The sequence below is a fragment of the Sebastes fasciatus genome, chromosome 19 (genome assembly GCF_043250625.1).
Source record: "Sebastes fasciatus isolate fSebFas1 chromosome 19, fSebFas1.pri, whole genome shotgun sequence".
Lineage (NCBI taxonomy): Eukaryota > Metazoa > Chordata > Actinopteri > Perciformes > Sebastidae > Sebastes > Sebastes fasciatus.
The window spans coordinates 13,218,440-13,244,929 of record NC_133813.1 but is presented as its reverse complement, the minus strand read 5'-3'; the positions used below and the strand labels follow the sequence as shown (position 1 = coordinate 13,244,929).

The window sequence follows — 26,490 nt, the reverse complement described above, 5'->3', positions numbered from 1 at the left end:
TATTCCTTTAACAGTATCAGCAACCTTGTTATAAGCAAGAGGATATAGCAACTAAAATATCATGATTGACTTCTATGTGTACTCGCTAATTTTATATTATTTATAATTATTTATTTGGTATTATATTTAGTAGCTCTGCAGCACCATTTCTCCCAGAAAAGATTCAACTTTCCCCCCTTTGTGATATAGAAATTCTGGGGATTGTCTTTATTTTTTAGTTTTCTAAAAGCCTCCCCGGGTCGCTCTCCTTTTGTACACTCTGTTATGAAGTATATTTCCACCTCTTCTGTGTCCTCTGTTCTTGTGTGCCTTTCCCAAACACTCCTCTCCACAGCTATCCCATTCCTGCATTTCCTTCATGGATGACAGAGCACTGTGTCAGCTGCTGTCACACGTCTGAGCGTTCAACTGAAGGCTTCAGTTATGTATTTACTGTATACTGATGGAAAAAAGAAACAATTTTCTGAAGTATGGAAACAATAGCAGGCTACTTTCCCCCAAAGGTTGTCAGTTTTCAAAACCCTTACGTCTGTGCAGTGAAACCTGCAGCTTGCCATTGAAATTAGACATTAAAGGTAGAATTATAGAGCCCACAGTCATGAGCAGGAAAATGGGATTGATAAGATAAATAAACACATCAGAAGATCACCAAATCATTAGGATTCATCCTCTGGGCACCATGAATGACCATTTTGTCCGTAGTCCACAAACCAATGGGTGACGTCACGGTGACTACATCCACTTCTTGTATACAGTCTATGGTCTGGACCAAAGTGGTGGACCAACCGACATTGCCATCCATATAGCCGCGCCCCTAATGTAGATTAAAAATTAAACTGAGCAAGCTATGCTTTTTTTTTTAGTACAATATACTAATGAGTTAACACACTACTCACTTGTATTTACTTTTACAGTTTAATATTTGGCTTTGCCGGAGGTCATATCCTCATTATACTCTCCAACCGCCACCACCAAAGACGTCTAAAGACTGGCGGGACAAGGAACGGCGGGGGCTTTCAAATTTCTGATTGATTCAAGAACTTTTCGATGTTGCTAAAGAGATGCGAGGCCTTGGGGAGATCAGCTATGAGCCTCTTTTAGATGTAACGTCTAGCTTTAATGAGATCTGCCAAAAGCACTTTATCACAAGAAAGAGACGGAGATGGAGTCAATAAGGTCAATTTAGAAAGAGCAAGAAAGTGAGCCTGTTCAGAATCTCCCTGCAGACCCGGGAACAGAAACTCAGAACTAACGCCACACTGCAATTATCTGCTGCACAAAAGGTTACGGGCATCTTTGACCAAATTTAGATTTTCTATATTACCACTAACTCCTCAGAAAATGGACATAGTTCAAACATTTAGGTTAGAATTGTTGATCTTCTAGATATTAAGTAATATTAATATATTCCTGTTAACTATCGCCGGTGTGAGGCATAAAAAAAAAAGACTATTCAGGTATATGGAGAAGTGTGCCAGATACCTAAAGAGTGTATCAGTCATATTTGTACAGAGGAAGACCTGACGGAGGTGTTTGGTCAGAGTGTCTGAAGCGGAAGCGGAGGATAACAGTGTTTCTTGTGTAATGTGTGTGTCCTGTCAGCAGGCAGCCTCTGGGGCGCCTAAGTGTACCATCTGTGACCGGGTCTGCCATGCCATCATACCCGGTACCACTGCCACCGACGATGATGAGGCCGCGCTGGAGCACATGACTTCTGCTTTCGCTGCCAGGCAGCAGCAGAGAGGAGCCAACAGGAAGCGGAGGTCTTTGTTGGTTTTTGTTGACATCGTTCTGAAATCATAATTATAATGAAAATGTGTTATTTACCACACAAAAAAACAGCTTTTGACAGAGCAAAGCTAACATATTATCCTGTCTGCTAACAGCTTTTGTGCAAAGCAGAGCCAGACAAAACACTTCTCTGTACGGGATGTGCGGAGATGAAATTAGTATTGATCTTCTCGTGTAAATCTGTTTAAGACAGCAGACAAGTGTATTTCCCAAATTGTAAAGGAGTATCCCTTTAATATGTTCTGATGTGATGCATCCTCTAATCTTGCAGTGTGATCATCTGTAGATAATCTGTGAATTTTTCTCTGTATGAAATGCAATTTTATAGTAAAACATTGGTTAGGATTTTACCTACATGTAAAGCTTGAAACTATGGTTTTATGATTAATGATTAATAAAAGTGTCAGCATGTGCAGGACGCATAGCGGAGCTTTTAAATCTTCTTCTTAATCTGACAAAGGTAACAAAACGAGTAATTAAATCACACTGCAAAAAGATAAATTTACACCTGTTGACCAAAGTGTACATATTGTTTATATATTTTTTCATTTTTTGTTTCTTCCTTCAGTGCTACTTTTTTATTCTACTTTGTTCTATTTCTTTATATTGTTTTATTATATTCTAATACAAAATATTTGACCTGTTTTGACCTGCATTGTAGTGTGAAAGGGGTCTACAACTGCATTCTATTGTGCAAATCCTATATTGTGCTGTATAATGACACTGAGGCTGAACCTTTGACCTTGACAGTGATATAAGATGGAATACAACAGCATACTGAATTTTCTATGCTGAATAATGTGTACCACTCCCTGTACATATCTCTTCTGTTGCTGTTTATGTTTATTTTTTAGTAAACCTTTATTTAACCAGGTAAGTCTCATTGAGATTAGAAAATCTCTTTTTCAAGAGAGACCTGACCACGTCAGCAGCAATCGAGTGTTTCAGACAAGATATACGCAAACATTTAAAACATTTAAAACACATAAAAGAAACATGCAGTATCAAGTCACAGTATACAACATACAGTACAGTACACGTTGTTTTTTTTAGCCTGCCACCACGCCGTGGTATTGATGAGGCGGTGCCAGGAGGTTCCCAAAGGACTGGAGAGCTGAAGCTCTGCCAAATGTTATTAGATCTGCAATGCAGTGTGCAAAATGCAAGACACATATACTGTATATTAACAGTAAAAATGACCATTTCCACCAATAATCTGTGTCATTAATGAAAAGGTTAAATAAATATTTTAAAAGCACAAAAACAAAAAAAGAAGACATAGAAAAAGGCACTTACTTTAGAACTGTATAGGTTTGTTTATGTGGACCGATGTGGACACATTGACTTGTCAGACACAGGTGGAGCTAAAATCAGAAGAACAATGACTGTCCAGTTTACTTTTAAAGGAAGTCCTTGGTGTTAGATGGCAGTCTGGAAAACATCCGATAACCACCAACACATTTCGGCTCAACAAGGGTGTGAACGGTAATGAGGACAGGTGTTCAAATGTTAAAACTCATCAAGAGGTCATGTGACCTGAGTCATATGACTCCCATGAGAATCACTAATAAGACATGAACATTTCAAAATGTATGTAAACATGTAGTGAAACTGACTCACACATATGCTGGCTATAAGGCAAGAAAAGATTAATAACTCATTAAGGTCAATAACTTTGAAAATAACAGTATAAAAACTGATAATGTGCTAATATACACTATAATACGAAAGATAAATGTGAAGTAAATAAATGACTTAAGGACAAATATAATGGATAAACATTAGGGCTGTTAAAGTTAACATGATAAAAACGCAAATTATTTTTGTAACGCCACTAATTTCTTTAACGCGTTAACACAACTTGCGATTTTTAGGTTGTAGCGGGCTCAGTTTTAAAGCTAGATAGTGAAGATACTGGTATCATGTGAAACTAGAAAACCTAAGGAATCCATTAGTACCAACCGTGTCATACTAGCTTGTCACGATGGAGGCTAAATAACGCTCCAAATTTATGCTAAATTTTGGCAAGGAAAAACGGTCATGTCCATTTTCAAAGGGGTCCCTTGACCTCTGACCTCAAGATATGTGAATGAAAATGGGTTCTTTGGGTACCCTCGAGTCTCCCCTTTACAGACATGTCCACTTTATGATAATCACATGCAGTTTAGGGCAAGTCACAGTTTGAACGGATAAAAAATGTGTGATTAATTTGTGTTTAATCGTGATTAACTGTGGACAATCACGCGATTAATCACGAGTAAATATTTTAATCGACTGACAGCCCTAATAAACAATAAAATATACAGACAACAACCTTATGGGGCTCTACAGTGTGAATAAATAGCACTTGTGAGGTGACAGGTGTAACTAATCATAATGGCTATATTTCATTGAGCTGTGCCAGTTCTTACTGCTTACTGACACACCTTAATGGAACAGAGCCATCCCTAATGCTGTTTGTTAAACCTGCTGCTGTGTGAAAGGTCTGTTATTACAACAAATGTGTATTTTCCAGCTTTTGTTATGTTTTATATAAAGTTTTTTAAGATGTATAATTTGAGATGATGGAGTAAGTGGACATCTGGGCTGTACAGTTATAGAAAAATATGATTGAGAAAATCTTTTTTTTATATGACAGATGTTTAACAAAGATGAGACCATGAGGATTAAATGCTGCTTTGATTATTATAGGAACATATTAATAGCTGGCCTACTGTTGCTTAAATATCTTGCTTGAAAGCTCCACACCCTGTGGGGCTTTTTAGAATTTAATGAGAGTCAGGAAACATTCAAAATGAAAAAAAAAACATGTCGCAGCAGCGAAGGATGTCAGTATGAGCAAATATTCATGATGCTGTCAGAATGTTGAGGAAATCAGAAAGGCATGTGGCCTCAGCTCCCCGCAGCGCTCCAATGGATCCCTGCTGTCCATCAGTGCACACTTGATGACACGTTCCATCAGTTAAACACAAAGCATGACAAGAAGCTCCGCATGAATAACTTTCTGTTTAACTCAGTGCAGCATTCAGAAGCACTGCATACAATGAGAGAAAACCCAACTGCACAAGACACATACTATGTCTGTATTGTGCATTTACTAGAGCTGTCAAAGTTAACGCGATATTAATGCGTTAAAGCAAATTTGTTTAAAGTTATGCTATGATTTGAGCATATTTTTTTATGCTAAATACAGCACCTGTGAGGGTTTCTGGACAATATTTGTCATAGTTTTGTGTTGTTAATTGATTTCCAATAATAAAAAAAATATACATACATTTGCACAAAGCAGCATATTTGTCCACGCTCATGTTGATAAGAGCATTAAATACATGACAAATATCCCTTTCAGGTATTTTCAACAGATAAAAAGGTGTGATTAAGTTGCAATTAATCGCAATTAACTGTGGACAATAATGCAATTAATTGTGATTAAATATTTGAATCGATTGACAGCCCTATTCGAAGTGGCCAAAGTAAAGCTTCCTTCCTTCCCGGAGCTGGAAGTCCAGCCTCAAATCCAGCGACAGGCAACAATGATCCCCGGTTTTGGAGGTGACTAAGATCCAAGAACCTGTCTAACTAAACTACAGCGTTCCTTGGCGGCTACAAGAGATTTTTCTGGAAAGACAAGAGTCAGTGCATCACTTCACAAAGCTGGACTGTGTGGGAGAGTGGCCAGATGGCAGAAGACAGCAGCCTGGAGTTTGCAAAAAGGCAATGAAAGATTCTAAGTGCATGACGCAAAAGACTGTGGTCTGATTAACCGAAAACTTCTAGCAAACTGATATTTTTAGTGTAAAAACAGGAATCAGCATCACACCCCAAGTGAAGCATTATAGTGTCAGACAGCATCCTGTTCAGTCCTTACAAAACCAGCACGTTAATAAGAAGCTATATAAGGGGAGACATCAGCATCCCCATTAAGACGGAGCAGAAGTATAAACAGATGACAACACACAAGAACATTAAGGAGGATCACAAGCTTTTCATTCAGACTGTGAGGATTATAAAGATAAGGGAGGCCCAGGAACACCTGCAGCTCCTGGCTCTGAGCCTCATCTCCTCCTGGTGCAGGAGACTTGAGTTGAGTTTAGTCAGTAACACGAGGAAAACGTACAAAAACAACTCAGTAGAGAATAAAAGCATAAAAAAGCATGAAAAGACTTGATGATATTTTACAGATATAATGTTTACCATGTTCACCATTAGCGTGTTACCATGGTAACATTTGCTGATTAGCACCAAATACCTAGTAAAGCTGAGGCTGATGGGACTGTCATTAGTTTGTCTTTTTTTTTTAATACTTTATTTTTTCGAGGTTGTTTTCATATATGCAATTTACAGTTCGTAATTACAATAGTTTATAAACTCATTTTTAAGTAGTTGAGCTTATAGACAAACTCATTAAGTACACTAGAGAAAACAACTTCAACATTCAAAATTTAAATAAAATTAAGAAAAGAAATAATAATAATAATAATAATAATAATAATAATAATAATAATAATAATAATGATAATAATAATGATAATAATAATGATAAAAAGAAAGAATAGAGTTAAAAAAACACACACAAAAAACACCCACAAAACAACAACAAAAAAAACAATAATAATACAAAAATAAGAGAGTAATCAGTAGTCATTAGTTTTTCAAGTAGTTGGTCATAAACCAAACTGAACAATATTTCGACCTGATAATGGCACTAGACGAAACGTTACTGTGAGGGATCACCAAAGTTATTATACTTATTTCTATCAGAGGGATTTCTGTACCAAATTTAAAGAGGACCTTTTATGCTTTTGTTCTTTTTCCCTTTCCTTTAGTGTGTTATATAGTTTTTTTGTATGTAAAAGTTCTGCAAAAGCCCAAAGTCCACGCCTAAGTGAGTTACTCTCCCCCACAGAAACACTGCTCCTGAACTACCTGAAACACCTTGATTGAAGTCCTGCCTTTTCTTATGTAACGTGGTGATGTCACCAAGTAACACATTTGTTTTAGAAGAAAAGAGGTGCTGCAGCACAGCCGGTGTGAAAAAAGTAAAGTGTTTTTTGAACATTAAAGCATGTAAACATGTTCTAGTAAAAACCCAAAATACAAGTATGCACCTGAAAATGAGCACGATAGGTCCTCTTTAATGGCAAATACATCCAATTGTTGTTGAGACATTTGTCTAAAAATCAGGAATGTCAACATGCCAGGGGTGTTGGAGGTCAGGGGATAACCAAAGTCTTTAGCATTCATCCTCTGGGGACTGTGAATGTCTGTACAAACTTTCACGTCAATCCATCCAATAGTTGTTGAGATATTTCAGTCTGAGCCAAAGTGGTAGACCTATTGACAGACCGACACAATATCCTGGCTAAAAACACGTGTTTGTATGTGTTCATTCAGCTTTGTTCATCCAAAAGGTCTTACGTCTGTATTTATATTTATTGAGGGATTTATATTATTTTGGGAATGCGGGTGTTATCATCTTTTCACTTATGAATATGATCAGAGGAAGCAAAAGCACAAGTGAATGTATTGAGTTATTAATATGCTATTCTTTAAGGTGCAAACTATCCTACTCTGCTTTTTTAAGGGAGATGATATAACATTTCAGTCCAGACATTTTCGTTATCTGGCTCTTTTAACACCGTATTTCTGCCCCGTGGCAAAAAAAAATAGGATTTCTTTACAAGAAACTGGGCATCACCGTGTGATGTGGAAAAGGCATCAATGAAAAGAGGAGAGAGAAAGCTGAGAGACAGTGGAGAAATAACTGGTTAGGCGGTGAAAGAAAGTGACGGCCCGGGGCTGCTGGGAGGTAAGTGTGTGGTCGGAGAAAAGAATTGGAAAAGGGGGGGAGGACAGAGAGAGAACAAGAAGGTAAAAAAAACTTAAAAAGTACATGAGATGGAGGGAGTACCAGTAAAAGACGGGGTAGGTACAACAACCAGGCTCAAATATCAGAGAATTATCCACAGATTAAATATAAATCACCGTTCACTGTGACATTATAGCAACCTCTCTTACATTAATGTCATAATTGTTACAGGAAATGAAATCAAACCCTGTTTTTTATATAATTTATGGTGTGCATTTTTTTCGGCAATACATTTACGTTCAGTAATTATTTCTTTATATTGCAGTTTTCCGCATTTCCACACTAGATTCAATTATACAAGCCAAACTACTTGTGTCGTGTGCAGCAAGTAATCTGATTTTGTTTGCAATTATCATTAAACAACTTGTTCGCACACCCAACTCGTTAAAATATGCCAGCTTGGTCAGTGGCCCTATCCGCGTCACACTATGGCGCTCTAGGTACTCCTCTAGCATCAGTTTCGCACGTGCAGGGCTGCCTCTAGTGGCCGTAGTAGTTATGACGGGAGTAAAGGAGGAAGTCAGGTGACGTAGTATAAAGAGCGACAAAGTCCACATAAGGAGGAGGTTGGGGGTGGATGGATGGGTTCAAAACAAACACAGGACTTTCACACAGGAGACCGCTGTTCTTCGGCCCGTGTGAAAGTAAAAGTAACCGTTGAATTATTTTAAACGTTATTCACCTGACTTGTTAGTGTCATTAATCCCGTGAGTTGCTAGTCATGTGAGTCGTTAAGCAGTGTCGGTAGAAACATGAGTCGTTTGTCAGTCAAGCTAAGGTCAACCACGATTATTTCCTAAACCAAAATAAGTGGTTGTGTTGCCTAAACCTAACTTTCTTGTGAAAAGGAAGTGTATTTTGAAAAGGACAAATAGTGACACCCCGTGTGTCGGTCTCCGATGCCGAGGGGCGCTGACCTAGCGGCGATATTTGACGAGTCGGGAGTGAGAATGTGTCGCAGAGACCTTGCTGTTCGTCTCCCGTGTGAAACCAAAAGTACTTAACTTACGTAACAAACATACTTATCTTAACCCAAACCATGATCTTTCCCTAAACCTACCAAGCAGTATTGTTTGAATTCAGAACATTAACCACGTGTTGAAGTCTATCGGACTACGCTGCAAGTTGAAAAATTACGCTAAAGGTGTACCGAGTGCATTAAAAAGTGACTCCAAGGGGTCCTGATTGGGAGTGAGAACGTGTTGCATTAAAACAACATGAGACTGTTTGGCTGCACTGTAAACACACACCAGTCACTCTGCTGTTATATGTCTGACAGAGTAGCTGCTGATGAGCAGAGACAAGTAATCACTGGTGTCACCAAACCAACCATGACTGAAATCTTAAAGAGTATAACTTTAACTTTAGTTTGATATTTTAATAAGGGAGTGGATGGAAAGTTGAGGCTCTTATGGAAGTAAATAATAGTTATTCAATTGGTGGCCTGGTGTACTGGAGATTTTTGAAAAAAGGCAACTCAAACCACCTGGTTATAAATATTTTAATGCTATTTAGAATTTATAGTTCTATACAAACGCATTATTAATGTAGTTGTATGCAGCTATAAGGACATTTTAATGTTTATTAATGTACAGTATTTGTAACTTTTCCAATGAAGTTGTACTATATTGGTATTCATTGTCAGTTTATACAGCAGTCTCTACTCCTGGGTGTCCCCAGGAGGAGTTATAGTTGTTGTTATATCTGCTCACAACTACATTATGTAGTGTGTTGTAAACTATTTATACTGCAGCACAAGAGTCCGACTGGTCTTTCTCTGGGATGTTAAAGAGTGATTCATAAATTAGAGTACAACTTGTGGCAATTAGATCCTCTCGGAAAGCCGAACGAGACAGCGAGGGATTTTAGAAAAGCAGGTGTACAGAAGCGGATGTTGTGGTTCATGGGTACAATATTATATATTATATGATATGAACAGTGCCGGGCCGCAGCTTGAGAGCTGTTTGTGTGTTGTGTTTGTTTGTTTTATCCTCTGCAATATCAAAATTATTGCAACATAAGCTCAATATTGTGTAAAAATAGCAGCACGTGTTCACCAGCTGGCCTAGGATCAGGACCTAACAGAGAAGCTTCTCTCAGAGTCTAAATAAAGACTAAAACTACTGGAGGTGAGAGGCCAGAACTAAAAAAAAATCTCAGCAATCAAAGCTTTTAAAACATCTTGCAATTTTATTCAACATCTAGCAGCTGTTTACCTGATATAGAGTTTATCATTCCTAGACTGTAACTAAATGAATTAGAGGTATCTATGGACAGATGTTCTTACTAACTTAAACCAGCCCTTAAAGGATGTCAGCTATAAGGAAACATACTCAGTGACTTTAACTGGCTAATAGTACACAATAGATTGATACAAACAGAAATATTACCACAATCTGACTCCCAGTAATGTTTGTCCTCTAAATATCTGTTTTGTCCTTGAACCAACCCATGTCACAACACACTTCTACCCCCTATAAAACTGACTTCAGGTCAGTGTGTGTTGCCCCCAAGTGGAGAGACTGTGGAAACACACAGACAGACAGACAAACAGTGAAGTACAGGCAGTAAAGGCTTCAAACATTTACCTGAAAATGATGTTAAACTAACACTCATTACTTGATTTAATCGACAGATCTGTAAAAACTCAGTTTCTCCGGAAAGAATCACACAAAAGTACCTCTTTAAATCTGGTGTTTACCAGAGATGTGCTCATACTTTTCTTGGAAATAAGTCATTCAGCATGAAAAAAAGCATGAAAAATTACTAATCAACTAAAGTCGACTACTAGACCAAAACAACCGATTAGTCGGCTAATCGACTGAGTGGGGGCAGCCCTTACATATACATTTACTCAAGTACTATACTTATATGATTTTTTTAGGTTGTACTTCACCTGAGTATTTCCATTTTGTGCTACTTTATATAAGGGAATACTGTTCTTTTTACATTTATCTAAGAGTCTTAAAGGGACTGTTCGTAACTTTTTAAGTGTATAAATGTAGTGGGTCGGCACACATGCGCGTTCGCATATGCGCGCTCGCGTGTGGCCGGAGCCTCGTCTCCGCTGCCTGCTCTCCTTCACTCAGACAGCGCGCGCGTCCTCGCTGTCTCGCTCCAGCTCTAGACGTGAACGCGCGCTCACTACACACTGCAGAAGAGTTAGTTTAGCTCTGAGAATATCTAGTGAATGTAGAGTGGACGTTTGTGCAGAAATAACTGCTGCAGCTCCTCCAGACCAACAGAGGTTTTCCGTGTCTTGTGAAGTGATGGGGCTCCTAAACGAGTTACGTTATCGTCTCGTTACCGACCGGGTGCCGGTGTCTTCGGCTGCCGGCTGCGGTCGGGAGGCGATAACGTAACTCGTTGAGGAGCCCCGGTGCTGAAGCCTGCGCTGAGCAGGAAAAGCCAACACTAGGATCAGCATTGATTCATGGAGAGACCTTTGTCTGGTCAGCTAACATTACTGCCAAGCAGCTGAGATATAGAGTGATATTGTGCTTTTAGTTGACGTCTGTCGCCTCACTGTTTTGAGCGATGCTCGTTCATGTCTATGTAGCGCGAGCTCGACGCTGATTTCGTTGATTTCAAGGCCACAGGTGTCGCTGTTAAGCAGCATTTCTGAATCTTACAAATAGTCCCTTTAATTACTAGTTAGTTCATTAATATTTATCATACAAAACCAAAATAAGATGCATTTTAAAAAATGCAAATAATTCTTGTCAAGGCCTTTTTGTCTGTAATGGTCCTAAAACTGCATTTTCTCAATACATGTAAAGAAATCCACCAGTGCAGTAAAAGTGTTGCAGCCTGTTTTCTGTGCAAATACTGTACAAACATTCATGGTAATCCATCCAATAGTTGTTGAGATATTTCAGTCTGGACCAAAGTGGACCGACCAACAGACCAACGTAGTATCATTTGATTTCAGATGAACAGGACCGTTTAGTTTTAGTGTGTTTGTTTCTTCCTGTTTTCTTGTTGCTGCCTGCAGCTTCTGAATCTGTTGAGTTCAGCAGGAAACTGCTCATGTGCAGAAAACTTTTCTTCAAAAAGTACAACTCACAGACGTCTGAGTAGAGGTCCATCGACTGGAAATAAAAGACGTCTCCTGCCAGGACACCTGATGAGTTGACTTTCTTAGCTACAGACAAATTAAATCAAAGTAGGGGCGAAAGAAATGTGAAATGTTTCACATTTTCTCATGAATATCAGTGAAGCAACAGGCTCGGTGAGCTGCTTCAGGATTTTGGATCGGATTAAGACAATCATTTGGCTCATGAACAACCCATTTTACTCCCAAAAGATTAGAAATATGTCCATGAAGCCAAAAAAAAAGAAAAAAAAAGAAGAAGAAATCAGCACATGGAGGTGAATAAATGTGCTGCCATTCCTCAAACGTTTGTTAGTTAAAATTAAAGAACGGGCAGGTTGCTTGTCGTGCTTTATGTTCTATCCAAGAGACAGAAAAAGAAATGTGAGGGCGGCAGTTTGTGCGCGCCTCATGCCACCGCTCATACGTTTGTTGTAACAATAGCTGTACAAACACGCTGTTTGCATGTTTCCGTGGAGGAGATGGTGGCTCTGTCACACACTAATTATAACAGACTCTTTGCTGTTTCAACAGAAGTTGGCACAGTTAATATAAAACTGATTCTTTTTGGCATTTATTTGTATCCTAATGGGTGGATCTATTTATTTTACCTTTTGATTTATTTAATGTTTCTTTTTTTTTATTTCTAAACTCATATTGTCAGCTCTAGATCTGTCAACTAGTCTGTGAAACCTTTAAAGGAGACATAAGACCCAACCATGCAACTCCTCATACTGACTTTCCGATATGCACTAACATACGTTTTGAAGAATCATTAAATTGAGGTTAAACTGGAGAAAGTAGGCGGCCTATTTTTGTATTATTATTTTGCTGGTTGTGTCGGGCATCCTCTTTAAGTTTTTAACACACTTGAAATATATATTTTTAATTATCTTGTACGTCGACACTAATATTGCTTCTTAAAATCCTGTCTTGTGGCCAGTTCACCTTCCTGACAATAATTCATAATGATTTATAATTCTTTCATGGGTAATTCAATGATTCTTTGGGGGAGAGCGGGGTCAGTTGAGACACTTTTGTATCAAAACCAAATCACTTTCCATTACTCACAGACTACTTAAACAGTAATGAAAATAAATTGATCCCTGAACAGATACGGGCGTCTGCTAACAGTTTATCACGTTTTTTAAAGTCAGATCCAAACGTGAAAGGCACAATTTTGTTAAATGTACTTCCCCAGGTCAGTTGGGAAACCTTGTTCTGGGCTAACAATATATTATTTAAAATTAAAAAACAGCACTCTAAATTTTAACACATAATATTTGCAATGTCACTTTGTCACACATACACAAACTTTGTAAAAATTATTATATTTTCATAAATTACTGAGTTATGTGTTTGGCAAAAAAGGGTTTCTGACTGACTGCCGCTTGAGTAAACAATCACACAGTGGGTCTTATTCAGCAACAAAAAGTCTGTGTTTTGTTGTTGTCTGCTTGTTGTTGATTTGTAACAAGGTAGGAACTATAGCAATTGTAGGAATTATAGCAATTGCAGCAATATTTGTATGTGGCATAACTAAAAACAGTATAACTACTACTATACTATACTATACTATAGGCTACTATAGTATACTATACTATAGTAAAAAGGTCCTGTCCCTACTGTCCCCCTGTCCCATAAAAGGGAACATTGATTGGCTGAATATATCAGTGAGTAGAATACATATCAACAAAATCCAGTAAAATTCAAAGATCTATCTATCTGTCTGTCTGTCTGTCTGTCTGTCTGTCTGTCTATCTGTCTGTCTGTCTATCTGTCTGTCTATCTATCTATCTATCTATCTATTTCTTTTCTAAGTTCCTTTGGTCACTTACAACAAACTACTTTTTTTTTTCAACTGACCAAACAGTTTTTAAATTAGATTCTCTGCCAAACAGTTGAGGTTTCCTTTTACAGTAAAACTGCACTTTCAAAAATCAGCATTATTTTTTTCCTGTTGAAGTGAAATTAAAGACTCTCTTTTTATGGGCAAGAGCAACATTGTTTTTTTTATCATATTGACGACAGTTTCCGATCAGAAAACGTTGTATAACTTACTAACTACTTTTAACATGGATGGACATTTCAGCCGATTGGTTGAGCATGTTTTTAAAGAAAATGCTACAAATTCATCAGACTTGTTTGGGATTCTGATTCGGACAAATGGCTCAATCAGGTTAAGTACTACATCATTTTAAATAAGATATTGCAACTTAAAAGCAGTTTAATGAAGCTCACAGGGGGCCACATGCATGTTGATGTTATGTTGTGTTTAGTTGTGTGCGTTACAGTAAGCCTGCACTGTAATAATGTGTGATATGTACCAAACAAATCTGAGCTTGTCTTGCTACAGTCCCTCCTGTAGATGTACGATGGGTGCCATCTAGTGGTACTGATGCAACAGTAGAGACACTAATACAGTGGAGTATTTGGCCAGTTTGACTTGATTTGTATATTTGACACTGAGCATCTTAGGGTAAAGATGCAATGGGATTTAATTACCTTTATCCTTTAAGTTATTAAGTGTTATTAATGCAGTTAGAACAACTACAGGTGAAAAGAGTCAAATATTACTTTACTGCAGAAAATGTTCAAATTCTTTCTTCATAAAATCCTCGAGACAATTTGACCACCTGTAAATCTAAGAACAGTGCACTATTAACAGTATGATTCTGCACGTGTTTGTACTGTATAACAGTGGTTTTAAAGCCTCACTCAATAAATTTGGATTTGAGCAGAGACGTTGAACAGCTTCCCATTTCTAAGCGTGAACACACTCAAAGCTGCTGCCGATCTCTCCTGTGAGATTACACTCTGGATGTCTTGCCAAAGTCTGCTGGCAGAAAAGAGACTTTGACAAAAAATTCTAAATTAGACAGACAACTGCAGTGTTTGTTGTAATAAATGTTATCCTCAAAAAATACATTTTGGAGGACTGGAATCCAGGATTTGAAGCCGGTTTGGCTGAGCTTTACAGGAGAGCAGAACCAAACCAAACCAGGGGACTCAACAGATACAAATAACAAGTTGTTTACTTCATTAAATAAATCCCCTCAAGATCTTTTACTTGATGCGTGTACTTTTCATCCAAAATGCCTGTTAAACCCCTTTGATTCAAATCCACTGATTCATGTTCAGATACCACTACAGCATTTAACATGTCACCATTTCTTACCACTATTCATTTAAAGATTAGCATAACACACGGCTGTCATTATTGTCATTACAAAACTAATCCAAAGCGAACATGCTGAAATGCAAAGCTTAAAGTGTCCAGCAGGTTTGTTACATTTCTATATGTTAGCCAACTGTCAAGCGAGTAACATGTTACAGGATAACTAGAGATCAGCTAGTTAGTCAAACTGGGGCTGATGTTTGATTTGTGATTATCATCCGGTAGGTGAAAAATGTTAATCTCAAATAAAAAAAATTCTTCACAATTTTGAAGAATAAGGCTGGTGTCATTTTGTATTGATGGAACTGATGTCCCCGTCCTATAGAGAGCTCCAGGGATGACGTACTTTTGTTAGCATCGCCCTGGTTCCCTCGACAAAAAGACAATGGGAAAGTCCCATTTTCAGTGAGACTGTGCACCACACTAGTAGGACCAAAGTCCCAACTAGTCAGCTTTTTGACGCAGTAGTGGACCTCTGGACCGAACTAGTAAAGCTGAGAGCCTTACTAGTTAACTAGTAAGCTGCAAAAGCTCTGACATGTTAACTAGTAAAGCACATATTCACCTCACTAGTTAACTAGTGCAGAACATTATAGGTCACTAGTTAGCTAGTAAGGCTTCTGTTGGAATTAGTTGGACAAAAGTGCGACTAGTTGCTGAAAAACAGTGACTAGTAAGAGTTTTTTGTTCAACTAGTAAGACAAAATGACGAACTTGTGCGATCAAATGTCCAACTAGTGCTGACAAAGACCGAACTAGTGGAGGAAACTGACGTCTGATATCAAGGATATGTAATTAGGGCGATCAAAGTTAACGCGATAATAATGTGTTAACGCAAATTATTTTTAAGAAACGTTAAAGGAGGTTAAATAACACGCCGAACTTGTGCTAAATTTTGGGGTTCTATGGGTACCCACGAGTCTCCCCTTTACAGACATGCCCACTTTATGATAATCACATGCAGTTTGGGGCAAGTCATAGTCAAGTCAGCACACTGACACACTGACAGCTGTTGTTGCCTGTTGGGCTGCAGTTTGCCATGTTATGATTTGAGCATATTTTTGTATGCTAAATGCAGTACCTGTGAGGGTTTCTGGACAATATTTGTTTTGTGATGTTAATTGATTTACAATAATAAAAACGTCTGATTAATTTGCGATTATCGTGATTAATCATGGACAATCATGCGATTAATCACGATTAAATATTTGTCAAATGCAGTATACCAAAAATACCAGGATGTCCCTCATATATCCGGTCGCATTTTGCAGTATGCAAGCCAATCCTCTGCAGATATATGAGCAAGACAGTCAAAGTTCAAGGCACAAAGTAGTATGTCCCAACTGTATGCATACTGCTTGCAACAGTGTGTACATTGGCAGCTACAGCTACAAGGGCAGCTGCAGTATGTACTAACAGTAAAAAGTATAATTTGGTTCAAAATATAAAAATAATCTCCTGATAAAGATATTTTTAGCTTATTTTATGACTTCCATTTGCTGCCTTACACTGAGTTTAACATTGTAATAACAATCTTCATCCAGTGGATGTCAGTCCTGCTATCTTTTAAATTTCAGTGGACTTAGTGTCCCAATACGAGACAGCTTGGCACCTCTGTTGGGAATGAAGTGTGTAATATATCTACATGTATAATGTCTGTTTGGCCTTAACCTTTCATAAGTATGACAGACAAGAATTAAACATCTGTTCAGTAAAGACACATCTGTGGAGGGAGGTGACGACCAGCTCTGAACCATCACTTCTAATAAAAGCTCGCTGCTCATCCAAACAGTGCAGGTCAGAGAAAATATAGCTTAGAGAAACAGAAATAGGTTGAGGTCTTCATCATTTTTATCTAGGCTATGCCCGTTCCCGACGGGTGTTTGGGGATAGCCTGAGGTTAGACCAGAAAAGTGAGTCAAAAATGGAATGGGTCGTTTAAATAGGGCAGATGTTTCTTTAGGAAAGGCCTGATGTATTTTCACCAGCAGTGTTCAGCAGTCACGTCGGGGGATAGAGAGCAGGAAAGAGAAAAGCATGACGCTCCCTTCACAAGACAAGGAGCTTGTTCATTGTTTGAACTGAACAGAGGGCTATTTTTCATTTGTCACCTGCACTAGCCCATATAGTCTCCAAATATATACTCAAATGCTCCTGTCTCTGGCAAATAGGGCAACATTTCTAATTCTTTGTTGCACATTTTCTACAACAATTTGAGTCTTTGGAGAGAAAGGGGTTGTGCAAACTCATTGTTGGCCAAAGTATGATTGTTGGCTACCTCGGATCACATCAGCAACATGGTTTTAGCCATGCTAGCAGTGCAAGTCCCCCACCACAACTATTATTGGATGGATTACCAGGAAATTTGGTTCAGGCATCCTACGGAACCTACGAAAATCTCAAATGAATAAATTACTCAACAAATACGTTTATATGCCATTAAATGTACCAAAAATAATATTACGAATAAATGTAGGCATTAATTCACTGATCAAACGTGACAGAAATAAATATTTGAAAATAATGCATACATAGTTAAAAAATACATTTAATAATGAAACATACATTTTAAATGAATAAAAAATAAATGTAAAATTAAATAAATCAATTTAAGCTAATCAAAATAAATAAATAAATAAAAGGGAAAATTAAAGAATTAAAGAGTAGATAAATAGGGGAATTAATACAAAGGTAAATAAATATCAATTTATTTTTAATGCCTTCATTTATTTTTAATATTATTTTTGGTACATTTAATGGCATATTAATTTGAGTAATTTATTAATATGTTAATTTTTTTATTTTTGGCAAGTTCTGTCCTCCATATCAGTATGCTAGCATGGCATCACTGCAATATTCCTAAGGGGCTGTGATTTCTACGCATCTTCTATCACTACATTTTATCTCCCTCCTCACTTTTGGAGTTGTAAATAATTAAATATATAAATAAATTTAATAATGAATACATATATTTTAAAATCAATTTTAAATGAATAAAAAATAAATGCAAAACCAATTAATTTAATAAAAATAAATATATAAATAAAAGGGAAAATTAAATAGAAGAGTAGGTAAATAGGGGAATTAATAAAAAGGTAAATAAAGAAGCAAATTAAATAAACCAGAAATAACCATTTATGTCACATTTTATCAAATAATTAATGCCTACATTTATTTTTAATCTTATTTTTGGAACATTTAATGGCATTTTCATTTATCAAGTAATATTAATTTATTTATTGATTTTGGCAGGTTCTGTCCTTCATATCAGTATGTTAGCATGGCATCACTGCAATATTCCTAATGAATAAAACATCTACTACTATGTCATCATGACAAGTGCCTCATGCAGGTCTTTTCATCAGTATTTCTATCACTACATTTTATCTCCCTCATCACTTTTTGAGTCTGTGATGCAGTCGGACAAATAAACAGTGAGGGGATATAACAGCCTAGCTGCCATCAAACAGACACTGCACTGACTGATGCACATCAGGGGAAAATGGAGCGAGTAGGCGATCAGTAAATCAGACTATAAAGTGCCACATTTACAGGAAACAGGAAACACGTTACAAATTAAAATAGCCTTTTGAATTCAGAAACATGCCACTGTGTTTCAAAGCACCACACTTGAACCATCTCCTGTACATAAACACATTTTTATTCAGCCTGATATAGGTTACACATGGAACAAAAAACAAATCAAATTCTAAGAGAACTACTTCCCTTTGTGGAGCTAATGATATGACAGTTTTAACTCAGCTTCAGATCCCCACATGACAGCTGTCAACATTAGCTGCCGTGGGCTGTGAGGAATTAAGCATAATCACATGCTACGACTGACCTGAGGCTTTTTTTTTTTTTTTTTTTTTTTTCTCCTTTCTTCAAAAATAATACAAAAAGAAAACATATCCCCTCGGCAGTCTTTATGTACGTTTTCTCACTAAATGATATGGAATGTTATCTTGGAAAAAGCAGGTAAAAAGTAAAATCTGCAACAGCAGAAAACGAGATAAGAAAACTGAATGAATAAAAAAAAATGAAACTGATTCCCAGAATCCTGTTCCCAGGCTGCTACTGTGTGTGAGGCATTAAGAAAACACCACCTCAGTCCAAAGTGTGTTCGACAAACGAAAAACAACTGAAACCTGCTGCTGTGATTCAGTCTCATAATCCTCAAACGTGGACATGAACAGAAAGCACAACCTCTTTAGTATAGATTCATTTACACTGCTTGCAGATCGCCTTTGGAGTCTAATATATTAGGACTGACAGTCATAGACACAAAGCAAAGACTGATGAGGGAAAAGAGGGGAAGGGTCTTAACATCTAACTAGTGTTAGTCGTTTTTTTTTGTTGTTTTTTTTGTAAATTTCACAAAGTGCAAATTTTCATTTATATTACATCATAACCAATTTTAGAAATTGTTCATTTTTCTATTATATAACAATGAAAAATGGTTAATTCCACATACCCCCAACCTAGCCATAACCAGCCCCCCTCCCCACCCGTTCCCACCAGCTATCCATCAGAATATTTAAAAAAAGGAATCACTAAATACATGCTGCAATGACGCCCACCAATTTGTTTGAAACCACCTTTTTTTTAGGCTCTTTGAATCTCTTACAGTACACTGTTACTGTCAGCGTGCGTTTATAGTTAAAATATATATATTAATCTATCATTAAATAGTATGCCTCTTGCACAGTCTTGCATGCGTTGAAGAGCATTTGGAGGCAAGCTGTACAAGGAGGAGAGGCGTGTGGACGGACTTGCTCAGGCTGTAGGCTCCGGGCCAGGTCCAGGCACTCTGTCGCCACCTGTAAACGGTTTTTGCCCTTTTCTCCTTGCAACCACGTCAGTCCAAAAGATGGTTCTCCAGTGTGTTTTTGTCGCATTTTGTTTGTGTGTGTGTGTGTGTGTGTGTGTGTACGTACATGAGTGTGTGCATGTGTGTGGTCCTAAACTCAGCTTCACAGGAGAACTGTGCAGATCACTGAAGTTTTGTTCCAAGCTTTCGTTGTCTGTTCCTAAAGAAGAAAATACAGAAAGAATCGAGTCATGCACCGAATGCAAAAGTCTCAAAGATGGTAAAGGCTCGGTCACACCAGCATTTAAAGGGTAACTTTCATATATTTCAACCTGGACACCATGTTTTGTGTCTAAGTGACAACAACAATTTCTGAAATTGGTTCAATATTGAGGGAGAACACTGTAGATGGCAGCTGCTCACAGGCTGCAATGTAATCCTATTGGGGCAAGCTGGCACTGTCATTTACGTCCACTAAAAGTGCTGTTTTTTGCCATCATGATTGTTATTATAGGTGTCTGACATTATGGAAAGAGTCTCGCTCAAGGAGAAGTCTCGTTCTGAAATTTGGCGAGGTGAAATGGTGCCGGAAAGACAGCGGTGGAGTAGTGGAATACATCCATGGTGGAAACGTGAGAGGCAGCCGGTCAGTTTGTTGTGTTGGAGTACAGAAAGCGTAGCTTAGTGTTATCTAAAAGATTTTTTCTGTTTGTCATTCTCAATTCAAGTGGTACAATACGAATAGAAACAATACAAGAAGTAGGCAAGAAATGAGTATGTCATAAATTATCACAAATTAAAATGAATTAATAAGTAATAAATAATAATAGATCCTACCAACAACAAAATTAAAGGAAACATAAATAAGGTCACACTGGCCAGGCAAACTGAACTTCAAACCACAGAGATTCGGTCAGAAGCTACAGAAGCACTGAGAGCTGATCACACTGAACACACTACTTTCTCTCTCGTCTGCTGCACAGACATGAGTTGAATCTCGCAACATATGCTTGTTTGAGGGGGAGAAGGGGGCTCAAGGTTGGCCACGGCCGACGAGACTTCACCGCAATCCGCTTGGAGGCAAGTCAGGCGCGCTTTGGCCAGACTCCAGAGATGGTCCATCTCTGCCGTGGCTCGGCACAACTCGGCGCGATTAAACCGGTAAAGGAAACGCGGCATGGTTTGACTCAGCGCGGCCAAAGGTGCCAATGGAAAAGCCCTAAATGACACCTAGCACACATCACCAGGACACGTAGATAAACGCCAGTGTGCTACTTTCTGGTGTGACCGGGCCTTAACGGTGATAGATGTAGTGTTCATGACGTAAAATTATTTATTGACGTTTATTTTATTTATTTTTTTTATATATATATATATATATATATATATATATATATATATTTTTTTTTTTATTTTTTTTTTATTCTCTTGTATTTTTCTTGTATTGTTTATGTATTTCTTTGTTTTTGTTGGATTGTTGTCTACTGATTGGTTAGTTTATCTGCTCATTTTGTGTGCTTGTTTTCATTATTTTTTTTAAATTATGTTAACTTAGATTTCTTCTTTTTTTTTTCTCTTTTCCTTTTTTGTTATTGTTGTTTTTTCTCCTGAAGTTGAGGGGAGGCCCGTGGCTTCTTGACCTCTTGTAACGCATTTCTTATTTTTTCATTATCTGGATTGTATGCAGACTTATGTGTGGGCACATGGCATGAGATGGGCATGAAATAAAAATAGTGGGTGATATATGTCCAAGACAGCAGCTTACCTTGCCTCTGATCTGGTCACTGTATACTCAAACCATAAGATGTTGGGGATCAGGCTTGTGTCTCGCACCAGGAAGTACTCTGATATTGGCCTATGAAAACATTGAAAGAACAAATGATTAGAGTAGCCGTCAAAGACTAGTTTTATCCACTTATTCAGGCTGAGGACGAATCGTCTTCCCCTGTGACACAAGGAGGAGGAGGCAGAGAAATGAGAGCACTACTTACCACGCTGCTATTTTGGGGAATAATGGTGTCAGCACCTCTTGTGTGAAAAAGAACCAGATTATGCCAATCGTACTACCGGCCACTCCGCCATAGAAAACCTGGCTCCAGGTGTGATACAACAGGTAGACCCTGAGAATGAGAGAGAGAGACAAAACAACGTTCAAGAATTGTGCCTGGATTTCTAAACTAAACTAAATCCAGCAACATGCACTAGAAATAGTATTAAACTTGTGGTGTACGAACAGACAAAAAGGTGTTAGACAGGAAATAGCACAATTTGGCTTTTTGGTCACAGTGTGAACAGACTAGTCAGCCAAACAATATTCTAAATGTTCTTGTCCACCTGCTCTGAGCACACAAATGGTCAGCAAGTCCATGATTTAAAGAGCTTCACATTAAAGAACTGCACCCATAGCAACGGTCTGTTATAGAGAAATTACAGACCGCCGTGATTAACCAATCAGAATCAAGTATTCAACACAGACGTGTAATAAATGATGATATATAACCATCACTAATGGTTAAAACTACAAACTTTATATTAGGGCTAACAATCGATTAAAATATTTGATCGCAATTAATCGCATGATTGTACATAGTTAATCGTGATTAATCGTAAATTAACTGTACATTTTTTTTATCTGTTCAAAATGTACCTTAAAAGGGAGATTTGTCAAGTATTTAATACTCTTATCACCATGGGAATGGACAAATATAATAATGAAAATAATGGTTAGTTGCAGCCTTACCTGCTGTATGAGACTGATAAGGCCATGCCCAACAGGATGATGGACAGTATGTGTCTCCACAGCAGGTCCACACATCGAGCATTGTTCGTTTGATGCATTCTGAAAAGAGAGATCAGCATGAGTTCACACTATGACATCTGCCTCATGGAAAGGTGGAGTGAAAGCAGCTAATGAGTGATAAACAAAAATGTGATAATGAAATACATGCCCTGGAACAAACCAGCAAATCACAGATACCACTATATATAACATGCTTGTTTGACATGAATATGACGTAATACTATACATGTATGCATGACACAATTATTCAACATATTATTTAGATCTATTTTTTTCCTAAATATTCAACTTCAATGAAAATGTTCAATTGTAGAAATTAACAAAAACTGTATTTGATTAATTTGAGGACATTAAACTTTAGCTCGTTTTTGCACTTCTGAGAATTTCACAGCTACGGGCTTCCACCCTTAATCCTCTCCAAACACTAAGAAAAAACAAGCTCACCTTAAATAAAGGAAAAGAAAGAAGTAAACAACAAAGAACCACATAAGCTGGGAATGACTGGAGGGCATCCCATACTCTGTGTGGACGGTTGAATGAGCTCCTGCAGAAAGACAACAGAACCTGATATTAATATACATTTACAATCTTCATAGAAACGTAGGACCAATTATTTTGGTCAAGATAATCACCAAAGTTTAAAACTAAAGTGAGCGGCTCTCGTGACTCAACTATTACATAAATATCTGGGTGGGGTTGGACGATAACACAATACAATCCATTTGAAGAACATTTGCATATTTATTTCAATTTTAATTGTTTTGAATGCGACTTGTAATTGTTTTCTATAACTCAGAACAAACTTCTCTATTTTGTATGTAAACCGTGTGTTTGTCTATGCTTTTATAATGTATGTTTTTTTCTCTCTGTTGAAAACCTTGAAACTACGTTTTGATTAGCTAAAATTCACCGTACCGTTTATAATGATGTCATGCCTTTAATATCTACTACTGAACGATGCCTGTAATGGTCATTGGTAGGGATGTGACAGTGAGGAAAATTTTCCCACCGGTTAATAAACTTGTGACAACACCGGTGTTTACCGATTACAACGGACATTTTACAAGAAAGATTACGGTCAATATGTGCAGAGCGCTGACTCTGATCTTTACTGTCGGGTGGCGGTGTGTCTGGCCACTCCTGTAGCACTTTTGCTGCAGGGCTTCGCTGCGGGGGTCTACCCGGCACCGCTTCTCCGTGCACACCGGCTGTGACGGTTCCATCCACCTCGCAGCGATTACCTCATTAACGTTATAGTTCCCTTATATCATTGGGATTAAATGTAAAATATCGCCAAATAGGTGCGTTTGCTTTTCGCTTCGACAATAAATCCTCCGTCTCCTGCTCCTACTACTCTGAGCTGACGGACCAGATGCATTCACGGTCAGTATGTAGTGTTCGTCGTCTGACTATCGATTGATAACATGCTGCTAATACGCCAAAATTAACAAAATGGGTCAATTCTTTTTATTTATTACTTAAAGGCTACATGCCTGTTTTTTGTAATGTTCAAATATTTTTAATAAAAGAGTGTGTGTTGAATTACATGGGATTTATTGTTGTTGTTTTTTTTACCGTGGTATCGAATTGGTATCGAGAATCGTGGAAATTCACTGGTATTGGTATCGACTCCTAGATTCCAGGTATTGTGACATCCCTAATGTGTAGTACAAAGGAATGCTAGCAATGTCCTGTTACCTGAACAGATATTGTGATTGATATCAGAAGAAGATTTCCTGGCTACTGTGATGCTTTTGCAAAATGTTGCACAACTACACTCAAAGTTAGTTCCCTCACTCACCTGCACATGGGCGCGGCTCTCTGAGAATGTGCTTCAGCAGCCAGTTCACCGCTTCATTCAGGATGACTCCACCGAAGAAGGAAATCTGTATTTTTTTACAAAAAGCATAATCAACACATGACTGCTTACAAACTTCTGGCCCCTGTGTCTGACACACAAATGTTCAGACCTCCTGTGGGACAACTTTACAGCACAACAAACTGACTTTAAAAGGTGATGCTCTTACTCACCGTGTGCAGCTCCCGTTTAAACACTATGAGTGTAACAAAACCCACAAGGATTGCTATGGGTAGGAGGCTGATGTAGGCCAGCACCTGTCCAGTCAGATCACCTGAAACATGGAGACACAGTACTGATGTTAAGACCAGTACCAAGGCAAGGCAAGGCAGCTTTATCTGTATAGCACATTTCAGCAACAGGGAAATTCAAAGTGCTTTACATAAACATTCAAGAACATTGCGACAAAGTGCAAAAGAACATTAAGACATAATTAAAACAGTTATACAAACATTAAAGGTTAGAAAATAAAAACAAGCTTAAACTAAAAGCTAGGATAGAAGCTAAAATAGAGTATAACACACAAGAGTAAAAATCTCTAGTGCAGTATAAGATCATTATCTGGTTTAATAAAAGGCATCAGCAGCAAACAGTAAAGTTTTAAGCTTTGATCTAAAAGAGTTGGAGCTGGTCCTGCAGGTTTCTGGGTTTTCTAGGTATTTGGTGCATAAAAACTGAACTTCTGCATGTTTAGTTCTGACTCTGGGGACACTAAGCAGACCTGATCCAGATGAACCTGAGAGGTCTGGATGCTTCATAACACAGCAGAAGATCAGAAATGTGTTTTGGCCCTAAAGCATGTAGTGCTTTGTAAAGCAGCAGCAGAGGGAGTGACACTTTGAGGTCCTCAGTGAACCCAGATGGGTTATTTAACTATGTGTGTGTACAGGTAGGAATGTGGTGGAGTAGCTAAACCACAAACTAACACACCAGACTATGTTGTTTTGTTATTTAAGACATCTCCATGTGGTTTATTCTAGCTACTTATACTTACCAGTATCAGGCCAAGGAGCTAGCTGCGTTAGCCGTGGCTACAATGCTATATAAGGTGAAATAACAATAATAATACATACTATTTTGTTGTTAATGAAGCTTAATTTAGTCGAATAGTTCATACAAGTTGTGGCATATTCGCTAAACCAAGAAAGAAAACATCAGAGCCGATATTAAGGCAGCTAACGTGCTAGTTAGCCTAGCTTAGCTTGTTAGCATTCATTGTGGACGTTAGCACCAAACTGCGCATGCGCCGCTGTGTCTCACAATTTGGCAGTCCCGCGTTGTTTTTTTTTACATTCCCCCGCTCTGTGCTCGACCGCTTTTACAGGCGTCTCACTATTTGGCATGTATCACTAAAAATCGGCCACAGCGTCTCACTATTTGGCAGTATGACCAAAACAACGCAGTCTTCGGGAAAATTAATAAAAGCGGGCTGGTTGGTTGGTTAACATTTTCAATATTTTATACGTACCCTCCGGGAACTCTACGTGTGTCAGAGATATGGACCGCCATCGAGGTGGTGCCGAGCACTGTTCTTCCACCGCCATCTTACCCGGACACAACCGGGATAGTCCCGGTGAGTGAAACGCCCACCAGACACGCGTCTAGCAAATAGTGAGCCGAGCTCTGTGATGACGCGGTGGAGCAAGCCGACCAATCACAGCCGAGCAGCGGAGATGAGATATTTAGCCCATAGAGAAGAATTATTGAATGAACAAAAAACACACACAAAAGTCCAGTACTGCATGTTAAAGCAGCAATCTGTCCTCATTCAGAAAATACAAGAAAATAAAATAGGGATTTTTCATGATTAGGCTATAAATTACTTATTAGTCTACTTGTCATATATATTGATTGGGTATTTGCCTAGATATTTTAAATCTGAATTTATAGGGGAAGATTATCAAATGTTTAAAAATTTATTTTCTACCACTTTTTTAATAAGTCACCCTTTATAAAGTGTTTACAATTTAATAATAATAATATAAATAATAATAATAAAAAAAAATTTCATTATCTGTCTTCCAATTTTTGTTTAGACTAAACGATGAATCATTTAAATTTATAATTATTTATATTTATAAAATTTATTTA

General features: G+C 37.9%; 1 protein-coding gene across 1 annotated transcript; it reads right to left on the bottom strand.

Moving 5' to 3' along the window:
• Nucleotides 1–18,571: 18,571 nt before the first annotated feature.
• On the bottom strand, nt 18,572–26,019 carry dolpp1 (dolichyldiphosphatase 1). Its single transcript, XM_074618370.1, has 8 exons — nt 25,868–26,019; nt 24,573–24,673; nt 24,343–24,427; nt 22,986–23,085; nt 22,482–22,580; nt 21,733–21,861; nt 21,507–21,596; nt 18,572–19,961 (listed from the first exon to the last, which is right to left on the bottom strand). Exons 1-8 carry the CDS (start codon nt 25,941–25,943, stop codon nt 19,925–19,927), a joined length of 717 nt encoding a protein of 238 aa, XP_074474471.1. The 5' UTR covers nt 25,944–26,019; the 3' UTR covers nt 18,572–19,924.
• Nucleotides 26,020–26,490: the final 471 nt, after the last annotated feature.